The sequence below is a fragment of the Brassica rapa genome, chromosome A09 (genome assembly GCF_000309985.2).
Source record: "Brassica rapa cultivar Chiifu-401-42 chromosome A09, CAAS_Brap_v3.01, whole genome shotgun sequence".
In the NCBI taxonomy this organism is placed as follows: Eukaryota; Viridiplantae; Streptophyta; class Magnoliopsida; order Brassicales; family Brassicaceae; genus Brassica; species Brassica rapa.
Genome location: NC_024803.2, coordinates 35,762,875 through 35,784,887, shown reverse-complemented (window position 1 = coordinate 35,784,887; position 22,013 = coordinate 35,762,875). Strand labels below are relative to the sequence as shown.

The window sequence follows — 22,013 nt, the reverse complement described above, 5'->3', positions numbered from 1 at the left end:
TGTTTTTATTTAAATTTTTAAATTTTTATAGAATATTTTATTAATTAATATTGTTGTAATATGTTTATATATGTGCTAGTTATTTATAAAAGTTTTATAAATTCAAATTAGTCATGACAAATATAATGACCATATTATAAGATACAAATAGTTTTGAAGTTGAGTTTGAAGTTTTGTTTTTGAAGAAGAACACATTTAAACTTTATATATAGAGTTTTGGAAACTTCAAAATAAAATTCGTTTTTTGGAGATGATCTAATAAGAGCAAGTAATACCCAAGAGAAGTGGTGAGAGTAGTCGTTAGATTTACCCGCCCCACACGGCGGGACTATTATATAACTCTACCCGCCCCACACGGCGAGACTATTATATAGATTTTGTTTTTATTGAGTTAGTTTTTTTTTTTTTTTGAAACACGAGAGAATTAAGCGATTTTTGATATTTTTATTGAGTTAGTATTAAGCGAGTTAGTATTAAGCGAGTTAGTATTAAGCAATTTTTGAAACACGAGAGAATTGAGTTTGTTTTTCACTTTTTCTTGAATTAGTATTAAGCGATTTTTGATAATTTAATGAGAAAAAGACAAAGATAACACCAAACCAAGTTTTTGTTCCCAAAGTAGCATTCAAGGCTTAAAATCACAAAAATAGGTTTTATTAAAGAGGTAAATATACATTTATACCCTTTGGGTTAATTAATCCAAACCTTAGGGTTTAGAGTTAAGGGGTGGGGTTTTGGAATTAGGGTTTAAAATTGGGCAATTGTCAATAATAGCACCTTTTGAAGTTTATGTCTCAAAAATAAAAAAAAAATAAAAAAAAAGAATTTTTTTTTATAGTTTCAGATTATATGTTTTCAGATTCGAAACTTTTATAATTTTTTTTTTGAAATTTTTTTTATTTTTTTTTATTTTTTTTTTAATTTTCTTTTTATAATTTAAAAATACTTTTTGAAACTGTTTTTAAAATTTTTATTTTTTATTTTAGTATTTATTTTTTATAAAATTTTAATGAGAAAAAGACAAAGATAACACCAAACCAAGTTTTTGTTCCTAAAGTAGCATTCAAGGCTCAAAGTCACAAAAATAGGTTTTATTAAAGAGGTAAATATACATTTATACCCTTTGGGTTAATTAATCCAAACCTTAGGGTTTAGAGTTAAGGGGTGGGGTTTTGGAATTAGGGTTGTCATTTTTGTGACTTTCTCCTTCTAGTGCTATTTTTGAGACATAAACTTCAAAAGGTGCTATTATTGACAATTGCCCTAATTTAATTTCTGTAGTTACAACTACAAAATACTTGGAGGAATGATTCCTTCAAACCTATTGTTGTACCTTTTTTTTTGGAAACACAACAAACCTATTGTTGTACAAAGAGAGTTTTTCTAACCAAACATGTTCAAAGACTGATGTGAGGATAAATATTTGAAAAATTAAAATATTTTTCTTACAATCAGAATACTATTCCATCTTTCTACTTGTACATGTTAAAGACTGTCATGGCTTTGGGTATGTTATATGTCTACATAGGGAATAATTATAGATTTTACTAAACTGAAAAACGTTGGGCAAAACAAAATAACCATATGTTATACATATGTCTATGTAGGGAATAATTATAGATTGTATTAACTGAAAAACGTTGGGCAAAACACAATAACCATAGAAATTTAGTTACACAAGTGCATATATATGTATCAGTTACATTAATCATTTTCTTGTAGATATCTAATTAATATTTCATCAACATCAAGAAAGAAGAAGAAAAGAAATAGTTTGGATAGGACGGCCTTCGAGTTTGCTCGTCTCATCTTCCATTTGCCTTCTAATGGTATCAAGTCAATAGTTTTAAGCCTACACTCTTAAAGTCAATAGTATAAACACATGAATCTTAACCTCATCTCTGTTTTGGTTTGTTCTTTTCACCGTATACTTTCTTTGATAACTGCTTCCTTAGAATTTGCAGGAAGAACCAAATCTTGGCTTTGGTCCCTTACTTGTTGACCCTTCAAGCGCTTCTGGCAAAAGCATCTGGAACATCTGCAGGAACATCTCCCACTCATCTTCACTCATGTCTCCAAAATAAACACCTTCAGTGTCATCATGATTCACACAAACCGGGTGGCTCTTGCTCCTCACTAGGCTCCTATCATGAGTCCCAATCCAAGAACACATCATGAGAGCAGATAGATTGGCTGAGAAAGATGGAGCCCTTGGAAACAAAGGAGGTTTAGACACCTGACTCATCTCTTCTGTAAGCTCTTCAAATTCTTCATCAAAGTTGAAAATACAACACTCTAACTCAGCCTCTACTTCATCCCATTCACTACTATAATCATCATCACCATCTTCTTCTTCTCCTTGATAACTTCCACCAACCACACTTGCTTTTGCCTTAGTGCAGAGAATCTCCAACAGACTAGAACTCTCTTCACCTCTGCAGATGTCTCTAGTCATCTTCTCACCTATCTCTGCAAGACACAGCCCTGAAGCAGCTGCTTGTTTCAAGAACATAGTACAAACAACGAGGACTCTTATAGAAGCTTCTTGTATAGACCCTAGCTCGGTTCTCAAAAGCTCTGCGTCTTTGATAGGATCAAGATTCGATATATACTGAAGCTCAGCATCAGTGAACGGAACAGAAGCTTGAGGCCAGTTAAGCCATTCGAAGTAAGGATCATCAAGACATTCAGGTAGGCAAAGACCATGGTCTATAGGCACAAGCTCAGCAGCTCCAACTCCATTATAACAACAACTCTCATCATCTTGGTCGTGTATCTTCTTCACCAACATGTTACCAGCATGTCTGTCTAGGTTCAAGACTCTCACATCAAGTATCCCAATCCTATGGACCGAACCAACGGCGAAGCTCCCTGGTCCAAGCTCTCCTGCATCAAAATCATGACCTACATACCGTTGCAAAGAGGCTACAGCTTCACCATCATCATTTCTATGGAAGGGAACGTGTGAGATTCTGACCAATGCGGTTGGTGGGACGCTGGAGAAGCCTTGGTGGTCTAAGAGGTAAGCAGCCACTTCACGGATACCGGATTCACCCACCCGGATAGACCGTTTCAAACCGGGTTGTCCGAGCTTTAAACCGCCACCAGAACCTTTGGGGTTGTTGAAAGCTAAAGGCTCTTCATCAACAGGCTTTGCAACAGCAATGCTGTGACCGTGTCCGGTTTGCAAAAGATAAGCACCACCTAAGCCACTTGGTAAGAGCAGAGGATGAGCTCCTGAGACCAAAGCTATGGTTACTTCAGCTACAAGGGCACGTATGGTGGAGACTCTTCGACCACCACAGAGGATCTCTATCTCTGGAGCAGCGTATTGATTTGTGGAGGAGATGGAGAAGCATGGAGTGGAGACGCTTCTGTGGTTGAAGGAGTGTGAGGAGGTGAGAGTGGTTGGTTTGGTGTTGAAGTCTAGAAAGTTGAAGTCGAGGTTGGTTAGAGATTGGAGTCTGCATCTTTGTGAAGATCGGTTATAATGTGTGAACCGGTCGGTTAGTGGATCGAGAGCCAAGGCCATACAGTTCATGCCAGTGTTTCTCAGATTAATTGTAGCACTCTTCAATCATTTGAAATGTTCATTTCTTAGAATGGTTTTGAATAATATCCATAGCACCTGCATAATCTTTCTCTATTCAGTTCTTGAAGATAACAACATATATGTGCAATGAGAATATAGAACCTTATAATCTCTCGCTCCTTAAATTGTAAATCACCGCAAGTTTCTGCAAATTTCAAGAATACACAATTAGAGAAACCCTAGGAAACAAGAATGATTGCGTGAATAACAAGTCAACATGATTTGATGAATGTATTTATGTAACCGTACCCTGAATACAGGTGAAGGCATTCAGGGAAAGAACGAAGAAAGATTGAACAAAGAGAGCGTCAGAGAACCGACACTGTCACCGGAGAAAAAACAATATTCTGGGACTCCCCTCCCAGACTTTCTTCCTTCTCCTTTGTCTTTTTTTTCAAATTTAGTTTTTTTTTTTCTATTTTTTCATCTTCTTTTTTCCAAATTTATCTTAGGTGCTATAAATGTTTTGTTCTTATCTACGTTTCTGACTTTCCCGCTGTTGTAGGAGAGAACAACCAAAATGAAAATTTGCCAGAAATAGATTGAACTTTAAAGAAACCGTTGTGTTTGGTTTGTGATCATGTAATTTAACTTTTAGTTCTCAATACTACCGAGAGATCATCATCATCATCTTCTTCCAGTGGAGAGAATGTGTGACTGACTATAGATGTGAAGAACACAATTTGTATGAGACTTTTATATACAAAAACAGAGATTTTTTATATATAAGTTTTGTTTCTTTTTCTCGGATGTTAGGTGCAGCAAAACACATTTTTGTGTTGCAAACCTCAACAACTCTTTTACAAAAACTCTCTTCATTTTCCATACATACATTTTGTTTTGGACTTGTGTTCCTTTATACAATTACCTTGGGATGTTGTAACCGGATGATGAGTTCTGCTTTTACGAACTGCTGCTTCTTCTTTTTACAGCTTGATCGTTTAAAGCAGTGTCTTCCGGCGCTTTTTTTTTGTTTTGTTTTACAGACATATGATTACAACGGCTACTATTACAAGCAGCTTCGTTGATGCCTTTTCGAAGGTTGGACCCATGCTCGCTGAAGCTGTTATGAAAGCAGTTTTCAGATTTGAGATGTTTTAGTTAAGTGAATCAACAAATCTATGGATGCATCAGGTGGTGAGAAAAGAATGAAAGACTTACATGGAGTGAGAGAAGGTGCCGGAGTTTTTTCACCGGTTGGTCCTGATTCTGGAGTGTTCCTCGCTGGAGGTGGGATATGAGCAAATACGACGTGGGGAAGTGGACTAGATACTGGAATAGCATGATGATGACTTGCCGGGGTAGGGTTTGGTGCGTGTTGCTTAGACCGGTTCGGTGCTGGTGCGTGTTGCTTAGACCGATTTGGTGCTGGTGCGTGTTGCTTAGACCGGTGTGGTGCAGGCGTTGGTGCTGCAGTGTGATGGTTCAGAGCATTGTTTCCTTTTGGTCTCCTCTGCTCGTAAGGGCAAGGAGGTGGGCTTCTCCGGTGTAAATGTAAGTGTTTGGTTGGCGCAGATGCAGGTGCAAAGCTCTTAGCTGCAGGTAAAGGTTCTGGAGCAAGTTCATGATGATGGTGGTGATGACGATGGTGATGATGATGGTAGTAGTGTTGGTGGGTTTCAGGTTGAGGGGAAGGCGAAGGGGGTAATGATTGGACAGGTGAACGTGGCAAGATTGAGGAAAGACGAACTTGCTTAACTTTACCAAATACGGTGTGGTTTAGGCCAAGGTTTTTCGAATGGGAGCTAGTGATAGTTTGAGAAAGCTGCTTCAACCTTGATGAGATACCGAATGTGAGCAGAACAGAAGAATGAACTATAGTAGGAGGTGCCACCGTTGAGCCTCTGGAATTTGATAAGGTTATGTACAAGTTCTGCATTCAATCAAACAAAGAGAGAACTTCAAGTTTCGAAAATCATTAGCAACAGACTGATCTTGTCAATTGAAACTGTCATACCTCATAGGGAGCCAGATTTATACCCTTCTTTAGCTGGCTAGTGAGTTCCTCGAAGTTAGACTGAATCTGGTAAATCGAAAAGTTTAACGTGAAGTTGAAGAGAAGCTGCGCTTTCTGCAAAGGGAATACAGGATGGGAAGGGATCACAGTGATTCCTCCCGGGAATTTCAGCACTTCAAAAAGGAAAGGTTGCCCGAATAAAGACTCAGTCAAGCGGAAAGACAACTCCTTCTCGACCAGGGTTTGAAAAGCTGCCTTGATCAGACTCTCGATTTCGGAAGGTATCTTGGAACTCTTCTTCTCGGGGTCGATTGCAAAAACAACCATTGTTCTGTTCAGATTTTCCAATCGTTCAAACGCTAATACCACAACCTGGCTCAAGAAAAAAGAAACAGAATGATCAAATAAAATCCATGAAAGTGAGATAAATGAGTGGGTAATCTTAGTTTACTTTGATCATGGGAACGCTTATTTCATCGGTGATATCATTCTCAAGCTGCAACAAATTGTCTTCCAGGAACGAAACTGGCTTCTCAACATCAAAACTCGCCACTATCCTGTGATCTACAAAAAGAAACAAACACCAAAAAAAGCGACATAGTTGCTACATCATGAAACATAGACCAAAACAAAATTTAGATAACTAACAGAGTTGCATAGCTCAAACTAAAACAGTCCTCTAAGTAAACCACGTTCTTAATTGATTCCACCAACCAACCAACGAGCTTCAAGAATAGAATGTAAAGTAACAAATGAAGAAAACGTAGAGAGAGAGGTTTTGGTGAAGTTAAAATAAACATAAACGGAAACAAATCATTGCTTTTCATGAGAAAACAGTAAAGCAAACTCTTTTAAGCTCAGCCAAGCTTAAAAAATAAAAAAAAATCCAAACTTTTAGGCGGTGTTGATTACAAATTTACAATACTAAATATGGAGTTCTTATCAAACACATCCTTCATTGACTAGTGAACTCAACAACAAAGGGTTTTAACATATAAAGAAAACTCCTAAAAATAGCAATTTCTAAAGTCCCCAAAACTCAATGAAACTACATACATTCCATTAAAGGGTTTAATCAAAAGACTGCTATCGATTCGTTTCCGCATACATTCTAATGTGAATCAGAAACTCTAGATCTGCACCATAAGATCTCTCTCGAGAGAGAGAAAGCTGCGATTATTCTTAATACCTTTAAACCTTGGATCGAGATCTAGATCCCGAGGATCTGACAATCCGAGGAACGGAGGCAGCCAAAACAAGGCGGAGAGAAACACAGCGGCGGAGAAGGCGAGAATCAAAACGCATCTGAGACTAAAGCATCTAGAGATCCGAGCAGAGGAGCATCTGTTTCCTCCTTGGCTATTCCTAGCTGTATCGGCGGCTCCTCCGTCGCTCCTGGGAGGGAGATTGTGCTCCTCGTCGCTATTCTTCCCCATGACAAACTCTCTAAACGCTCCTCCGATCGGCTTCAGATTCTTCAGCTCCCATCAAAAGGCTTACCGGAAATAAACAATTGAGATTGGTGGGAGTGGGAGAAGACGGAGGAGGTTAGTGACGACGGAGGTGAGAATGTAGGGCTCAGGGAGACGGAAGAAGGTAGGGAGAAGGAGCTTTCTCTCTCTGTAAGTGACAATAGGAAAGGAAAGGAACCTCTTTTTTCTTCCCTTCTCTCTCTCTCTCTCTCTGCCTTTATCTTTTTTTTTGTTCTTCTTTTAACATTTGTTTAGTAATTAAGAGCAGTTGTACTAGTGGGTGTGTGAGCTCGTGTTCATTTTGAAATTTCGAAAAAAAACTTTTTTATTTCTATCTTTTCTTATAAATATTTATTTAGGATAAAAACAAGAGAAAAAAATTAAAATAGCACTAAATCAAGTTTTTGTTCACAAACTAGCACTCAAGGCCAAAAATCACAAAAATAGCACTCAATGGGTGAGGTTTAGGGTTTAGAATTTAGGGTTTAGGATTTAGAGTTTAGAGTTTAGGGTTTAGAGTTTAGAAGTGAGGTTTTGGGGATAAGATTTCAAATTTTAAAAAATAAAAAAAAACTTAAATTTTTCAAAAGATAAAATGCTATTTTGGTCATTTTAGTTTTTGAGTGTTATTTTTGTGATATAAACTTAGAAATGTGCTATTTTGGAGATTTGCCTTAAAAACAAACAAACAATGACATAAACATATCATCATCATCTTCCCCCAAATATATGCAGTTGCTTAAATATTTGTAAATCGTTCCTTTTTTTAGTCATTTTTTAATTATGTATATTAATTAACCCAAATCAGGAATCAAATGTGGACTAGTTTCACTACCTTACCATGCCAGCGCGTTCTCTAAGACAGTTTCGAAACTCTTAGAAAATTAATCATCATTCTCAACCATTGTCGATAACCATGGGAAGGTAGGATTCATCTCGTTTCCTCAGATGTAGGTATTTTCTGTGTTATTGCCGGAGTAGTTAGTTCTCGATGATCTCTTCATAACTTGTAATCTTCATTGACTTTGAAGCACAAATTTTTTTTTAAATCGTTTGAGAATAGTAAAAATTTAAAAATTGACTGATTATATATTTTATAAAGAAGATGAAATTCATATTTCTTAACATTAGTTTATGTTATTATGTGTTCTTGATATATGATAATGCTAGCAAAGGCTATCTTGAGATTATGAATTGTATACTAGATTTATACTAGTAAACATTTTAAGGGAGAATTGTTTGTTAGACGTGTTTGGTGCGTAGTTTGATGTAAATAAGTCATACAATCATGCAAATCAAATATCTAAATGGTTTTCCTGCTCATTGTATACACTGATATATCTGAACTTGGATTTAGATTATAACACCAGTACTGGTTTAGATCAGTATTTGAATGTTTGACAAGAAGAAAAGTGGAAACAAATATGAAAAAGAGACAAGTAACTTATGGTGGATGGGAAATTGTGTAAGTAACTTAATTTGTTGAGAAGACAAGTAGTTGTGCAACTTCAATCACGGAAGAGACTGACAAAGGCAAAAAAATGTTTAGGTCAAAGACTTTTGTCACTTTCCCTCTAAGGCAGAAATCTTGTGGGTCTTTTTAAAAGCTTCCTCTCCGTCGGTGACATTAAAATTTTAAGATCTAAGAGTTTATCATCACTTCTACACCATCCATGTGTGATGTGTCTAATGCTATAACTACTGCTAATTCAACTATACCATGTGTGATGTGGCTTATGCCATTATCCACTGTTTACTCTACCTCAATAATCTAATTTTGATTGGGTCCTAAATCCAACTTCAAGTTCTCTTTTTAGCTATGGTTTCACTAAATATAATTTTGCTATAGACCGAATGGTCCAAAATTTTTATTTTTTTTCTAATACCATCTCTAATAATTCACTCTATTTTCACTATAAAATATAGTAACTCGCTGAATAATATTTCAATTGTACTCTATTTTAGAGTGTAAAATAGTAAATAAACAACTTACTATATATTAGGTAAACTCATTTTTATTCTATAAAGTGAGAAATAAAATACCATTGAAATATTTTTATTTTAAACTCTATTTTAATGTGAAAAATAGTATGGAGTTGGAAATGCTCTAAATGCTATCGTATGGGTTGATAAACCTTGCATCAAGTCAAACTATATGTTCATGAAAGTAAACCTAATGATTTAAGAACTTTGTTTCTAAAATACTTTTCATAAATCTGAAGTTGAGATATTTCTGCACTTTAAAAACTTTGGTCGTAGCTCTGAAATATTTTTTTTCTAAACTGAAAAAAAAAAACTAAACATTAAAGTCAGAAAAACACTTTTATATCGGAAAAAAATATAGGAATCTACTATTTCTAGGAAAGCACATTCGTAATGGCCAAGAGAGATAGAGTATTATACTAGTATCTTTCGCGTCAAGCAACCTGATGGTACCAATTGAACTAACGCAATTTGGTTATCTAACTATCACTTTCGTCTAAAGTACTGAGACGAAACCTAATATTTTAATAATGAGATCGAGAGATTCCAGAAGATAGTCAAGCCTTGCTAGCGAGTCATACTTCTCAGGTTCTCGTACATCAGCTTACGAAATGTGTAAGTAAAACAAACGTTAGAATAAGTTTGTGTAAAAAAAGAATAATAATAAGTTTGTGATAGAAGTTATATAATCCAAAAGCAACTGAAGAATGATACAATAATAATAAAAGAAACATATCGAAGTTTGGTTGGCGCCAGCCAAAACATAAATATTATTCAGTAACATGCTAACATGTGATATAAAACCCATAGATAAACACACAAAGTTGCTTTACTTAACAAACGTGTATCAACACAACTCTAAAAGACACCATTTGATGAGGCCACAACACAAGCAGAGACTGAGAGACTACTCTCAGGGAGAAAGCTAGGTTTGTTCTATGTATATGAACCTAAACACACATCATATCTTTTTTTTTTCTGTGCCAACACAACATATCTTAAAACAGTTTCTCAACAGATACATTTTGGTTTTCAAGTTTTTCATCTCCCGACCTAAATGGAACGATAAGATTCTCTCATGAGAAGAGCAGTAAAACTAAGTAAAATGCAAAATCATAAAAGCAGTTTTGTATGTTTTACATTGTAACGATTTAATCCTCTTCTTCTTCTTCTTCGTCGTAGTATTCTTCTTCTTCTTCTTTCTTCTTCTCCCTTTTCTTGAGAACGACATGGCACAAAACAAACTCACTATCTGCAACACTTGGTGGTAGACTAATCTCTTTTATGAACCATTCTTCCACTGGAGGCTCTTCTTCGTCAGGCAAGAAAACGTCATTACATTCTTCTTCCCGCTCAACGAGAGTAAACCTACGTTTGACAGCGACACAGTTCTCCTCTTCATCGAAGACAGCAGTATCTTCACGGAACCGTGTCCAGAGACTTCGAGGGTCTTGTTGTCCCGTAGATTTCCAGCAATAGTAATACCAATGTGTTTCTTCTGGATAGCCTGAGAAAGATAATAGCAAAAGACAAACAGAGAGTGTCTTCAATTAGATTTTAAGAAAACGAAACCAAACCCACACACAAAAAAAAGAAAGTAAAGTAAAACTGACCAGGCAAATCACGAGGTGGTATTGAGAAGATATCGTGACGTTCTTCAGGTATGATGCAGGCTTCTATTGGCTGTCCTAGAGCTTTTTGCTTCAAAAAGATTGCCATCTCAACATCTGTTGGACGAAAATGTAAGCCTTCGGGTAAGAGTCTGGATCTTGGCTCCACTCTGAAACAAAACAAAGACAAAAAAAAGAGAGAGAATGTTTATCAATGGTGTAAGAAAAAGAGGATTTGACCAAAAAAAACGTGAAAGAGAGAGAGAGAGAATGGTCACATCTTATTGATATGAGCTTTGTTGTTGCATTCGTCAAGGAGGTGTTGCATGATCAAAGTCCTTGACTGAAAGAAGAAGACAAGACATATGAGCACACAACATTGTAAGAAAAGAAAGAAGATGATAGAAAGAGCTGTTTTTACGTGTGATAGTGCTGGAGATTCTGCGTTGAAGGCGTGGAGAACATGGTCGTAAGCCTGTTTATGGAGTTTGATCTTCTTGTTCGTTGGTGAATCATCATCTTCATCATCAGGGGATCTTGCATGGACACGTTTACCAACAAGAGACTCTGGATTAGGAAGAGAGTTTGGAATCATCCAAGTTGCATTCTTATCCTGATAAAAAAAGTAAAACAGAGAAGATAAAGTTATCAACTATCCTGACTTATATTTTGTAAAAAGAAAATGATTAAAGTTTTTACAGAGTTATCAATCTTATGCGCAACAGAGATGTGAGTTTCTTGATCGATGTTCCACTCGTTCATCAGCTTTTGTATGATATGAGACTTCTGAAGAGGAAGAACAACACGAGCACACTATTCAGGAACAGAATGGAATATGAGAATTAGAAGAAGAGTGAGGAAAGCGTTACGTGTGATGTTCCCGAGGATTCTGATTTGGAAGCAAGGAGAACAGAGTGATAAGCTTTCCTCTGGAGCTGTTCGAGTCTCTGTTTCTTGAACTCGGGCTCGTGTGCTCTACCAAACCCAGTAAGTGATCTTTCAGCTATTGCTCTCTTCTTTACTGGGCACAGAAACGTTCCATCTTCTACATAACAAGGAGGAGAGTAACATAAACAAGATTACTAGTGGAGAGAAAAAAAGAAAAGCAGAGGAATCTAAGTCTTTCTGTGATCGAAAATGTACAAGAAGCTGGTGAAGAAACATCAAGAGAAGTGTTTGAACAGACGTACCCGCGGGATGATTTGGGTCTAAGTCTTTCTTGTCCGCCATTAGAGAGAATCAGTGGAACAGAGGAATCGCGAGAGAATGACGCTAAACTTCGAACAAGAACGTGTTTGCAGTTGCTGAGAGGTTAGTTAATAATGAGAGAGTGTTGAAGATTTTGTGGAATAATCGTATTTATACTTTGTTAAGGGGACTTTATTGTTTAAACTTATAAAGAAACATACTATTCGACGACTACAAAATAAACATAATCTAATAACCTGACGTGACGTTTACATTTAGCTAATGCAATTTTTGGCTATCTAACTATCACTTTCGTCTAAACTGAGACAAAATCAAATACTAACTAATTAGTGACTGAACCAAAGATATGTTTTTAATAAGATGAGATTCGAAAATGGTCAAGTATTCTTCCCCAGTTCTCGTTCATCAGCTTTTGCTTACGAAATGTTACGTAAAACAAACCTAAATAATAAGTGTGCAAAGAACAATCTAAAGAAGATGAAATGATAAAGTGATAATAATTAAAAAAAGAAACAGGTAACTGTTTGGTTGCCGCCAGCCGAAACATACATTCATTCATCTATAGAAGAAGCATAAACTAATTTTAAATACCAACTCAGTAACATGCTAACATGTGTGTCATATATATAATCCATTAAATTAAACACACAAAGTTGATAAACCATAAGCCACAAAAACATAAGATCTACAAGTAAACAAATGAACAAAGTAAAGTGAAAGAGAGACAGAATAAGACAAAGACCAAAGTGAAAAGGGCTTAACAAGAAGTTAAGTTTCTAGATTTTACCCTTTAATAGTCAAAAGGCCATCCACTATAACCCATATGTGACTGTTGTTCATGTTGTTGCTGATGTTGTAGCTGTTGATGATGATTATACTGCCCTCCTTCTTCCACAGTAGCTGCGTTGCTTGTATCTCTCCGGTTCTGCGTCGAGCTTGAGCTAGACGACCTGAACGGCCACAGACTAGAGAAAACGTTCCTTCTTCTGTTGCTGCCTCTATTCTGATCCCTCTCTGTGCTTGAAGACGACCCTCTCGACGGCAACTCTTTACGACACACCGGACACGTGTTATGCTGAACCAGCCAGGGAACAATGCAGTCAGAATGATACATATGCTTACACGGCATCTGTTTCGCTTCCGACTTCAACTCAAACTCCTCTTTACAAACCGGACAGTGAGAGTCAGACGACTTGAGATGCTTCTGCGTGATCTTAACCGTCGGCAACGCATCGATAGACGACTTAGGCGCAGGCGGTGGACCACGATGGTGCGTAGTCCCAGACGAAAGCTGCTCGATCAGTTCTTCAAGACCTGGTCCGTAAAAGTAGTCGCCAGCATTAACGTTGCCGCCACGAGTGATACCAATACCACCAGGGGAAGTGTTCAGCAAGGCTTCGACCGAAGTGTTGTTCGCTTGGCCGCCGAAGATCAAGAAAGGAGCTATACTCGAGAAGCTCTCGGAACCACCTCCACCACCAGAAGAGGCGGTGATTCTTCCCGTGTCGTGGCTTCTTTCGGCTAAGCGGCTTCTCATGAAAGCTGAGAAAGCTTCCATGAGATCATACGTTGGACCACGTTCGAGATCCCTGTGAGCTCTAAAGGGAGATACATCGATTTCTTCGACAAACCCTCCTCCACAATAGGTGCAGAAAGAATCTGGACCGCGTAGGTAGACGCCACGTTGACATCTGTGGCACCAATGAGTGTTTCGACCAGACATTCTCACAATCTCTTTATGCCGTGTTACTGAGTCAGGGGTACTAGTTATTAGCCTGCAAAATAAATACAGTAGGAGAGCTGGTGACCAAACTCGTGCTAACTTTTTGCTTAAGTTGGTAAACCAAAGATTTTTTTTTTTTTTTTTTTGGCTATATGCCTAACTTTCGAAAGCTTATCTCAGCTCAGAGCATACTACAAGATCCAAATGTAATTTATAGATCAATTTTCAGAAAATTTAAAAAGAAAAAAACAAGACTTTATAGAACACATGGTTCACCAAAACAGGAAATAATCAATGTTTACGTCAACATACTAGACCTTTTAAGGTTAGAACATCACTATAATCTTCGAACCTAAACTGTGATCTGTCTTTATACAAAAATGTAGCTCAATCATATGATTTAAACACTTTCGAGCTAGCTAAATAATATTTCTAAATGAGTCATATCACGATCTATAGAAACATTGAATGTTAACCATGAAGAAAGTCAGAAACCAACACATCTTTCAGATGGATAATCAAACAAAATAAAATTAATCAAAAACCAGATCACAGGAAAAAAACGAGACACGAAAACAACAAGTCGAATCCAGAAAATAACAGAGCAAACTTACAAAAATGTATCCCAAGGAAAATCTTAATGCACATTCTATACGACGACGCTTTGAGCAAATCAGATCCAAATGATCCAACAACACAACAGCAAAAATGAAATCCGGCGACCAAAAAAAAAAGAGATTCGCGACACATTTAACTTTGGTTAAGAAGACAAGCTCAATAAGCTACACATACCTCAGATAGATCCGAAGGAAGACGAGAAACCCTAGAGAGAAGCTGAATCTGTGGTGAGATTGGTTTTTGTAGGAAGAAGACGAAAGAGAGAGAGAGAGAGAGAGAGCTAACCTGGAAGAATCTCTCTGTTACACTCTATTGACACTTTGACAGTATTGGCTGTGTTACCAAACAAAAAGTTATAAAGAAAGAAACAAAAAACACCTTAGCCTCTGTAATAATAAGTTCTGTAATTAAATCCTTTTATCTCTCATGTGCCACGTGTCCTTTTATTCTAAATTACCCCTAAACTTCATTGTATTTACAATTATGCCACTCTGACTGTCGCCGGCTTTTTGTCACGCTCTCCTTGCTTCCGCCGGAAGGTTACTCAATTTACTCACGAGAAAACACATTCCTTTATTTGCTTTTTTTTTATACTAAAGGTTTCTTCTATAAATAGGACAAAAAGAAGCTCTTGCAGATAAAATTCAATGTTACGGGAACAAATTGAAATAAAATCAAAACTTGGAGGACTAAAACTGAAACTTTCAAGAAAGTAAATTACGCACGTGCTAAGATTTTAAAGAGTTCATCTTCTTCCGGCGTTTCCCGCCGGAGACCTCACCGAGTCTCTCACGAACATTACTCCTAAGCTTCTCAAGAATCCTCCTCTCACTCACACGCAACACAAGGGAATGATACAACCTCCTGTCTCTCGGGAGAACACAGCTCTCCACCCTAACAACATCATCCTCCAAAGAACTCGACGTCCCATACAAACTCTCTCTCTTATCCACAATAGCAAGAAGAGCCTCACAGACACCATCCGTGAGAAGCACGTCGCTCCTGCAACTCTCTCCAAACACGACCTTGTGTTTCCCTATGGTTATCTCTCTTCCTTCTTTAGACACACAATCTCCTGTTTGGTCGAGTTTGTTGTATGTGTCGTCTGGTAAGAGGAGGATGTTGAGTAGCATGAGGAGCTCGGTTTCGGGTTCTCCGGTTGGAGAAACCTCGAAGTACTCTGAGTTGTAGCCTAGCTTTTTAAACAAGGAGAGTCTGGCTCGAGTGTACAGGGTTGTGAATGAGGATGTGCTCCACTCGGTTACTAGGTCGAGATCTATGTTTACAATGTTGTAGAGATTGTCGAGTTCTGTGAATCCGTATCTGTGGAGTAACGCTGCGTTACCTATCAAACCGTATGTGTTGTATACCTAACAAAGAAAAATTATAATAACATCAATGCAAAATGACAATGATTCTTAGGAGAACAGTTGAAAGATGAATAAAAGATACATACCTCGGCTCCAGCTGGGACGTTCTTCACCATGATCATTTCTAAACTGGATACATCGTCTTGCAACACGGAAGAGTCTTCTTCCTCTTCTTGTTCTTTGGCTTCTTCGTCAGTGTTTTCACCCTCCAGAGATTGCTCAGGGGAGGAAGAGTTTTTACTGGAAGGCTCGTCTTCATCAGTGGCATCACTGTTGTCAGTTTCATCAGCTTCGGAATCAGATTCACTGTGAGGTAACTCAGCGGTGAAATGAACATCTTCCTCCCCGGTTTTATGATTGAAGCTGCGATATGGAGTAGTTAACAGGTAAGATTCAAAAGTGGATAATGAGTAAAACATCAGGTTACATTAACTGGCTAATAACATAACATATGCAATCACTAATAAGACCTTTAAAGTCTACTCAAATGAAATGTCTTGGGACAACATAAGTAAAGCAAATGTTGCACCCAAGAAAATATAATCAAAGATTCATTCTAGTTACAACAAGTCTAAACCTTAAAAATACAACCATAACAGACATACGAGCTCAAAATAATGCAATTGTAAGACCAGCTGAAGCTGACACATATTAGCTTATAAAGGCTAGAAGACAGATAGTGATCAAAACAAAAACGAGGTAAGCTTACAGATCTGCAAGAGGGACCATCCCCCATCCATGGTAGTCATCGATTTCAAAAGACCGTGACGCAATTAGGCTCTTGGCCGCAAGATACTCTTTGATTCCAAACGAACCAGGATCAACATTCTCAGGCAGTAAAGAGGTAAGTGGCACAATGTTCTCTTCCCAATCCTCATAAACAAGACCATGGTCTTTCTTCACATCCTGCCTACAACAAAACTCAAACTGATGAGTAATGAATTCAAAAAAAAAAAGATTCCAATACATAAAGTGAATCTCTTTAGTGAACCTTGTGAATCTCAGTTCCAGACAAGAGAGAGTCCAAGTCCTCAAGGGGCCAGACAAGAGGCAAATCTTCTTGGAAAGGAAGGATCTGAAGGTAACCAGCCCATGGAGACTCTTCGCCCAAGCCTCTCTCGTACATGATAGCCACTGAGAGAGCTAAAGGTCCATCTAACTCAGCGGATTCGATCATCTCACGAGCCCCGCTGGTTTTAACGGTGAGACAAGCAGTTTTGGAGATGTTGGCGACGACGTCTCCTTCCTTCAAGTCACGTGAGGCTTTGACGGATACGGCGTCGTTTTGGTCCTCGAGGAGGTCGAGAGCGTCGCTGCAATCGACTCCGTTTGCTTTCATCCATTTCTTGAATGCAATTAACCTCCTGGTGACAAGTGAGAGTGAGAGATTTAGAAAGCATTGCAATGAACGTTTTGTGTTCAGAGATAAAGAGAGAGATAGAGAACCTTGAAGCCATGATCTTCGAAGTCTCTTTGAGTTACTCTGTGATGGCTTTGCCGGAGAGAAACAGAAACAACGTCCGGATAGAGCAGAGAGACACGGACGGCGTCAATCAGATGAAGAAGGGTTTTTCATCCGTATAACATTTGAAGGAATTGACGGAAATACCCTTCAAATTAACACACAACTCTTTTCTTTTTGGACAGAACTCTAAACTCTTTTTAAGTTTTTTCGGACACGAAGACATTAACTCAAGTGGCATATGTGTAAAAATTATTTATCAAATAAATAAAAAGTTTCCAATTCCTCAGAAAATATATAACGATTTTAATTCAAATCAAAGTGTTTTTTTAGAGAGAGAGGCGATGTGCGAGAAAGCTGGAGTGATAGTGAGAATGCTACAAGGCTGCAACAGCATGACCAAGCTCCGTAAGATCCATTCCCACGTCATCACCAGCGGTCTCCAACACCACCCTCCAATCTTCGACAACCTCCTCCGCTTCTGCGCCGTCTCCGTCACCGGCTCTTTATCTCACGCTCTCCTCCTCTTCCAACACTTCGATTCTGATCCATCGACGACGGCTTGGAACTACCTCCTCCGCGGCTTCTCCGTATCGTCAACTCCTCTCTCTTCCCTTCTCTTCTACAATCAAATGCTCCTCTCCACACGCCCCGACATCTACACTTTCAGTTTCGCCCTAAAGGCATGCGAGAAGCTCCGGTCGGTTCCGAAATGTCGGGAGATTCACGGTTCGGTTATCCGGTCTGGTTTCCACTCCGACAACATCGTCTCCACCGGTCTTGTTCGTTGTTACTCTGCGACTGGAAACATTGACATTGCTTTCAAAGTGTTCGACGAAATGCCTGTGAGAGACTTGATCTCTTGGAACGCGATGATCTCTTGCCTTTCTCATGCTGGTTTACACCATCAAGCTCTGAGTATGCACAAACGAATGGAGAACGAAGGTGTGTGCGTCGACGCGTACACGATCGTTGCTCTGTTATCGTCTTGTGCTCATGTAAGCGCTTTGAATATGGGAGTTATGCTACACAGGAAGGCCTGTGATGTTCGGTGTGAGGGAAGTGTATACGTGGGAAACGCTCTTATCGATATGTATGCTAAAGGCGGTAGCCTTGAGAACGCTGTTAGTGTCTTCAATGGGATGCGTAAGAGAGATGTTACAACGTGGAACTCGATGATTATGGGTTATGGAGTTCATGGGAAAGGCATAGATGCCATCTCGTTCTTTAGAGAGATGGTGACTTTTGGGGTTAGACCCAATGCCATTACGTTCCTAGGATTGTTGTTGGGTTGTAGTCATCAAGGTCTGGTGAAAGAAGGAGCTGAGCATTTCAAAATGATGAGTTCTGAGTTTTGTCTGAGCCCTAACGTTAAACACTATGGATGCATGGTGGATCTTTATGGACGAGCAGGGGAGTTCGATAAGGCGCTTGAGATGGTACACGCGTCCTCCTGCCATGAAGATCCTGTGTTGTGGAGAACCCTGCTTGGCTCTTGCAAGATCCACAGGAATTTGGAACTTGGTGAAGTGGCTATGAAGAAGTTGGTGCAGCTCAAGGCTTTCAACGCAGGGGACTATGTGCTTATGACTTCGATATATTCTGCAGCTAATGATGCTCAAGGCTTTGCTAGCATGAGAAAGCTAATGAGAAGTCATGAGTTACGGACAGTTCCAGGTTGGAGTTGGATTGAGATTGGTGATCAAGTTCACAAATTTGTGGTTGATGACAAAATGCATCCGGAGTCTGCACTTATTTACTCAGAACTAAAGGAAGTAGTTCGTCGCGCCGTACTAGCTGGTTACAAGCCAGAGGTGTCAAACGTAACCGGTTCAGGTTTCTCTGATCGGTGTTTAGGATCTGCGTTTCACAGTGAAAAGTTGGCTATTGCTTATGGATTGATGAGAACTCCTGCAGGAACAGCTCTCAGGATCACAAAGAATCTCAGAGTTTGCAGAGATTGTCATTCGTTTACAAAATGTGTGTCGAAAGCATTCAGTAGGGATATTATTGTAAGGGATAGAGTTCGGTTTCATCACTTTGCAGGTGGTCTTTGTTCTTGTAACGACTACTGGTGACAACACTGTTCTCGATTAGCCTAACAAGGTTTGTCATAAGCTTGTTTATTGTTTTACTAATATTTTTCCTTAATTTTTTTTTTTCAAGAAGAAAAACTAAATCTTAATTACTTGCTTATAAATTAAACGTTAAGAATCTTAATTTGTAACAAGGTTCATACGTTTACTAGGGTGCTTGCAAGTTATTAAGATTGTGGGTGTCATGGATTCGTATTCTTGTGTGTTCTGTGTGTACTAGGTGGATTATGCTATGTGCAAGATCTACATGACGCCAAGGGGAATTAAGAAAAAAGCAGAGGAAGAAGAAAACGAGAAGAGGAAGAAGAAGAGAGAAGGAGGAGGAGGTGAAGCATCACAAGAGGTTGATCAGCCTTGTACTCCTGCGGTTCAGCAAAAGATGTTGATGGTGGAGGAGCCGACAGGGCTGTTGTGTGAAGAAATCGTCAAAGAAGGACTGATCTCATATCAAGTCTATGGTGACCTGCTCAGAAAGATTTGGATAAGAAAGCTTTTATATATAGCGTTTTGTAATCAATTAGGTGACGTAGAGAACAAGCATAGAGTATAATAGTTTCCTTGTGTCGTCTTAGTTTCTAGTTGCTTTGTGTGTTCCTTCATTGCAATGTTCTCCAAAACCATGTAAAAATCATCTTGCCTCTAATGTGTAGAAAATCTACTAAAGCTAAGGTCTACTACATACATATACAAATGTAAGTGTAATCAGATACCGGTTCGTACCTTATAACCGAATATCGATAACCGTAAAAATAAGTCTATTAATAACCGGAATGGTATCAATTATTATTACGCGATTGATAAGAACCGGGTTTTTTTCTGGAAAGCAGCTCACTTTCTCTTTAGCAAAACCCTAACGAAGCGTGCAAAGTTACAGAGCGTAGTCTTCTTCCATCTTCCGAACCGACCGTTACTACCTCCTTCTTCTTCTTCTTACGGTAAGTAGAGATTTTGAATTAAGATTGCTCTTGCTCCGTTCATGATTTCCTTCTACCTTGAATATCTCTAAAGATCTCTGATTTGGTTGGTTTTGTGCTTGCTGAGCTTATAATCTATATGGGTTTTGAAATTGAATCGCAAAGACATTCGTTTTGATGAGCAATTAAAGTTTGCTGCTTTCGTTAGTCTAGGTTTCAGGGTCCCTTTCATCTTCCACCTAAGAATTGAAAAGTCCACACCTTTATGCAATTGTCGGTTGTAGTAGTAGACCTTTAGTTTCAACGGCCTTGTGATTAGCTTGGAAGGTTAAAGTTTGCATTTTTTCAATAATAGGTTTTGTTGCCCTTGTTTCTACAGCTGCTGAGAGAAGATGCAGAGTGAGGAGTCTCACGAGCTTGCGAATGAAGTATCCACCAAGGAGGAGAGTAAGGAAACAATGAAGAGTCAAAAGGCGGATAGAAAGAAAAAGAAGCTGAAAGAGAAGCTGCTCAAGGAAGCTACTAAGGCTGTCAATCGAGGAGTCTGCTACTTGAGCCGCATCCCGCCACACATGGATCACGTTAGACTTCGCCAGATCCTCTCTCAGTTTGGTGAAATTGATAGGATTTATCTTGCACCTGAAGGTATGTTTTTTAATGTATAAAGAAAAAACACACATCTTGCGTCATATCAGTAGCTGATGCATTCATGGATTTTATATTCAGATCCTGAAGCACAAGTTCACCGTAAGAAGGCTGGTGGATTTCGTGGCCAACTGTTTTCTGAAGGGTAATAATGGTTCAATGTGCTAATATGGATTGCTTATTTTATATTGTTTACGAGATGTTTATTAACTTTTTAGGTGGGTTGAGTTTGCTAAGAAAAGCATAGCTAAGAGAGTCGCAGATATGCTTAATGGAGAACAAATAGGTATATTCTTAATGATTCTTTTCAGTATTCATAGTCAATAGACTCTTAAATCTACGCAGCTTATATGATTATTAATGTTTCACCTTTTCTTTTCTCAGGGGGAAAGAAGAAGTCAGCTATATACTATGATATTTGGAACATCAAGTACTTGTCCAAATTCAAATGGGATGATCTCACCGATGAAATTGGTACTCTTAACTGCTCAGTTTCTTTGTTTAACTTGACGTGCTTGTCCATTTACTTTGATATTGATCTTTAATATTCAAAGGGTTGTTGTTTTTTTGGCAGCATACAAAAGTGCAATAAGGGAACAGAAACTGAATATGGTATTGTCTGCTGCTAAGAGAGAGAAGGACTTTTATCTCTCTAAAGTGGAGAAGTCTCGTGCCATGACCGAGATCGATGAACGAATGAAGAAGGTACTCACACTCTTTGAAGGAACTGTATTGATTTTTCTTCCTCCCTCTGGATGTCTCACCGGTCTCTTTTTTTTTGATGTTTGAGCAGAAGCGAAAGATACAGGAAGAATCAGGCAGCAACGCTGAACCAGCACAAGTCTTCCCGCCTAGGGTGGTTCGTCAGTTTAGACAGAAGACAGCAATCAAAAATGAGGTGTCTCAGAGCAAACCTGGACTCTCCACAGATGTCCTAGCATCGGTCAGTACTTGGTTTGTCTTGAAAGGATAATGATGTACTTATTTTGTAATTATGGTTTTGTTTTTCCTGATTCAGGTTTTCGGCGGTTCTTAAAGATTAAGAAGAGGCATGTGAAGAAACTACGGTTTGATTAAAAGCTTGATCATATATATATATATATATATATATGTATGGATGGAATTTACCTTTTAAGTCAACAGAGAGAACCTTCACATTCACTTCTCTAGCTTTTTGTTACTAAGAATATGAATTAAACAAATTTTGATACTTTTATTTTCTTTGAGCATATTTGATATTTAGACACACATGAACAAATGTGGATACAGTACTTAGCATTAGTGCATAGCAAAGACTATGTGACATATTATTTAATCATCGAGATGACTAAGAGGAACGCAAGGGCTTTGGGAGATGAAGTT

At 38.3% G+C, this 22,013-nt stretch overlaps 7 protein-coding genes and 1 long non-coding RNA gene across 15 annotated transcripts; 2 read left to right on the top strand and 6 right to left on the bottom strand.

The window, feature by feature from the left end:
• Positions 1-1,281: 1,281 nt before the first annotated feature.
• On the bottom strand, positions 1,282-4,017 carry LOC103841562 (phosphatidylinositol 4-kinase gamma 8). Its single transcript, XM_009118114.3, has 3 exons — positions 3,842-4,017; positions 3,695-3,737; positions 1,282-3,628 (listed from the first exon to the last, which is right to left on the bottom strand). Exon 3 carries the CDS (start codon positions 3,539-3,541, stop codon positions 1,952-1,954), a length of 1,590 nt encoding a protein of 529 aa, XP_009116362.1. The 5' UTR covers positions 3,542-3,628; positions 3,695-3,737; positions 3,842-4,017; the 3' UTR covers positions 1,282-1,951.
• Positions 4,018-4,293: 276 nt separating this feature from the next.
• On the bottom strand, positions 4,294-7,277 carry LOC103841561. The gene is made up of 5 exons (XM_009118112.3): positions 6,739-7,277; positions 6,001-6,113; positions 5,550-5,921; positions 4,754-5,465; positions 4,294-4,655 (listed from the first exon to the last, which is right to left on the bottom strand). Exons 1-5 carry the CDS (start codon positions 6,983-6,985, stop codon positions 4,573-4,575), a joined length of 1,527 nt encoding a protein of 508 aa, XP_009116360.1. The 5' UTR covers positions 6,986-7,277; the 3' UTR covers positions 4,294-4,572.
• A 2,723-nt stretch (positions 7,278-10,000) lies between these two features.
• Positions 10,001-12,134, bottom strand: LOC103841560. Of its 3 annotated transcripts, XM_009118108.3 has the most exons (7): positions 11,805-12,134; positions 11,484-11,659; positions 11,314-11,400; positions 11,036-11,227; positions 10,893-10,957; positions 10,618-10,784; positions 10,001-10,511 (listed from the first exon to the last, which is right to left on the bottom strand). In XM_009118108.3, the coding sequence occupies exons 1-7, from the start codon at positions 11,842-11,844 to the stop codon at positions 10,156-10,158; spliced, it is 1,083 nt and encodes a 360-aa protein (XP_009116356.1). In that variant the 5' UTR covers positions 11,845-12,134; the 3' UTR covers positions 10,001-10,155. The 3 variants fall into 3 exon arrangements, with proteins under 3 accessions (XP_009116356.1, XP_033137216.1, XP_033137217.1); XM_033281325.1 differs by having other exon boundaries at positions 10,893-11,227; XM_033281326.1 differs by having other exon boundaries at positions 10,893-11,227; positions 11,484-11,656.
• Positions 12,135-12,383: 249 nt separating this feature from the next.
• On the bottom strand, positions 12,384-14,559 carry LOC103841559 (E3 ubiquitin-protein ligase RZF1). 4 transcript variants are annotated; one of them, XM_033281328.1, is made up of 3 exons: positions 14,450-14,527; positions 14,339-14,369; positions 12,392-13,598 (listed from the first exon to the last, which is right to left on the bottom strand). In XM_033281328.1, the coding sequence occupies exon 3, from the start codon at positions 13,544-13,546 to the stop codon at positions 12,614-12,616; it is 933 nt and encodes a 310-aa protein (XP_033137219.1). In that variant the 5' UTR covers positions 13,547-13,598; positions 14,339-14,369; positions 14,450-14,527; the 3' UTR covers positions 12,392-12,613. The 4 variants fall into 4 exon arrangements, with proteins under 4 accessions (XP_018510024.1, XP_033137219.1, XP_033137218.1 ...); XM_033281327.1 differs by having other exon boundaries at positions 14,339-14,380; positions 14,450-14,521; XM_018654508.2 differs by lacking the exons at positions 14,339-14,369; positions 14,450-14,527 and adding an exon at positions 14,161-14,238 and having other exon boundaries at positions 12,384-13,598.
• Positions 14,560-14,771: 212 nt separating this feature from the next.
• On the bottom strand, positions 14,772-17,189 carry LOC103841557 (ribosomal lysine N-methyltransferase 3). Its single transcript, XM_009118105.3, has 5 exons — positions 16,981-17,189; positions 16,526-16,898; positions 16,244-16,440; positions 15,621-15,897; positions 14,772-15,534 (listed from the first exon to the last, which is right to left on the bottom strand). Exons 1-5 carry the CDS (start codon positions 16,989-16,991, stop codon positions 14,893-14,895), a joined length of 1,500 nt encoding a protein of 499 aa, XP_009116353.1. The 5' UTR covers positions 16,992-17,189; the 3' UTR covers positions 14,772-14,892.
• A 103-nt stretch (positions 17,190-17,292) lies between these two features.
• LOC103841556 (pentatricopeptide repeat-containing protein At3g56550) lies at positions 17,293-19,755 on the top strand. Of its 2 annotated transcripts, none has more exons than XM_009118104.3 (2): positions 17,293-19,102; positions 19,313-19,755. In XM_009118104.3, the coding sequence occupies exon 1, from the start codon at positions 17,341-17,343 to the stop codon at positions 19,072-19,074; it is 1,734 nt and encodes a 577-aa protein (XP_009116352.1). In that variant the 5' UTR covers positions 17,293-17,340; the 3' UTR covers positions 19,075-19,102; positions 19,313-19,755. The 2 variants fall into 2 exon arrangements, with proteins under 2 accessions (XP_009116352.1, XP_033137215.1); XM_033281324.1 differs by having other exon boundaries at positions 19,245-19,755.
• Positions 19,160-20,620, bottom strand: LOC117128593. Its single transcript, XR_004451962.1, has 2 exons — positions 20,384-20,620; positions 19,160-20,018 (listed from the first exon to the last, which is right to left on the bottom strand). It is a non-coding gene; the product is annotated as an uncharacterized LOC117128593 (long non-coding RNA).
• Positions 19,890-21,880, top strand: LOC103841555 (pre-rRNA-processing protein ESF2). 2 transcript variants are annotated; one of them, XM_009118103.3, is made up of 8 exons: positions 19,890-20,027; positions 20,386-20,651; positions 20,733-20,796; positions 20,870-20,937; positions 21,036-21,125; positions 21,226-21,356; positions 21,445-21,594; positions 21,670-21,880. In XM_009118103.3, the coding sequence occupies exons 2-8, from the start codon at positions 20,399-20,401 to the stop codon at positions 21,685-21,687; spliced, it is 774 nt and encodes a 257-aa protein (XP_009116351.1). In that variant the 5' UTR covers positions 19,890-20,027; positions 20,386-20,398; the 3' UTR covers positions 21,688-21,880. The 2 variants fall into 2 exon arrangements, with proteins under 2 accessions (XP_009116351.1, XP_033137220.1); XM_033281329.1 differs by having other exon boundaries at positions 19,891-20,027; positions 20,362-20,651.
• Positions 21,881-22,013: the final 133 nt, after the last annotated feature.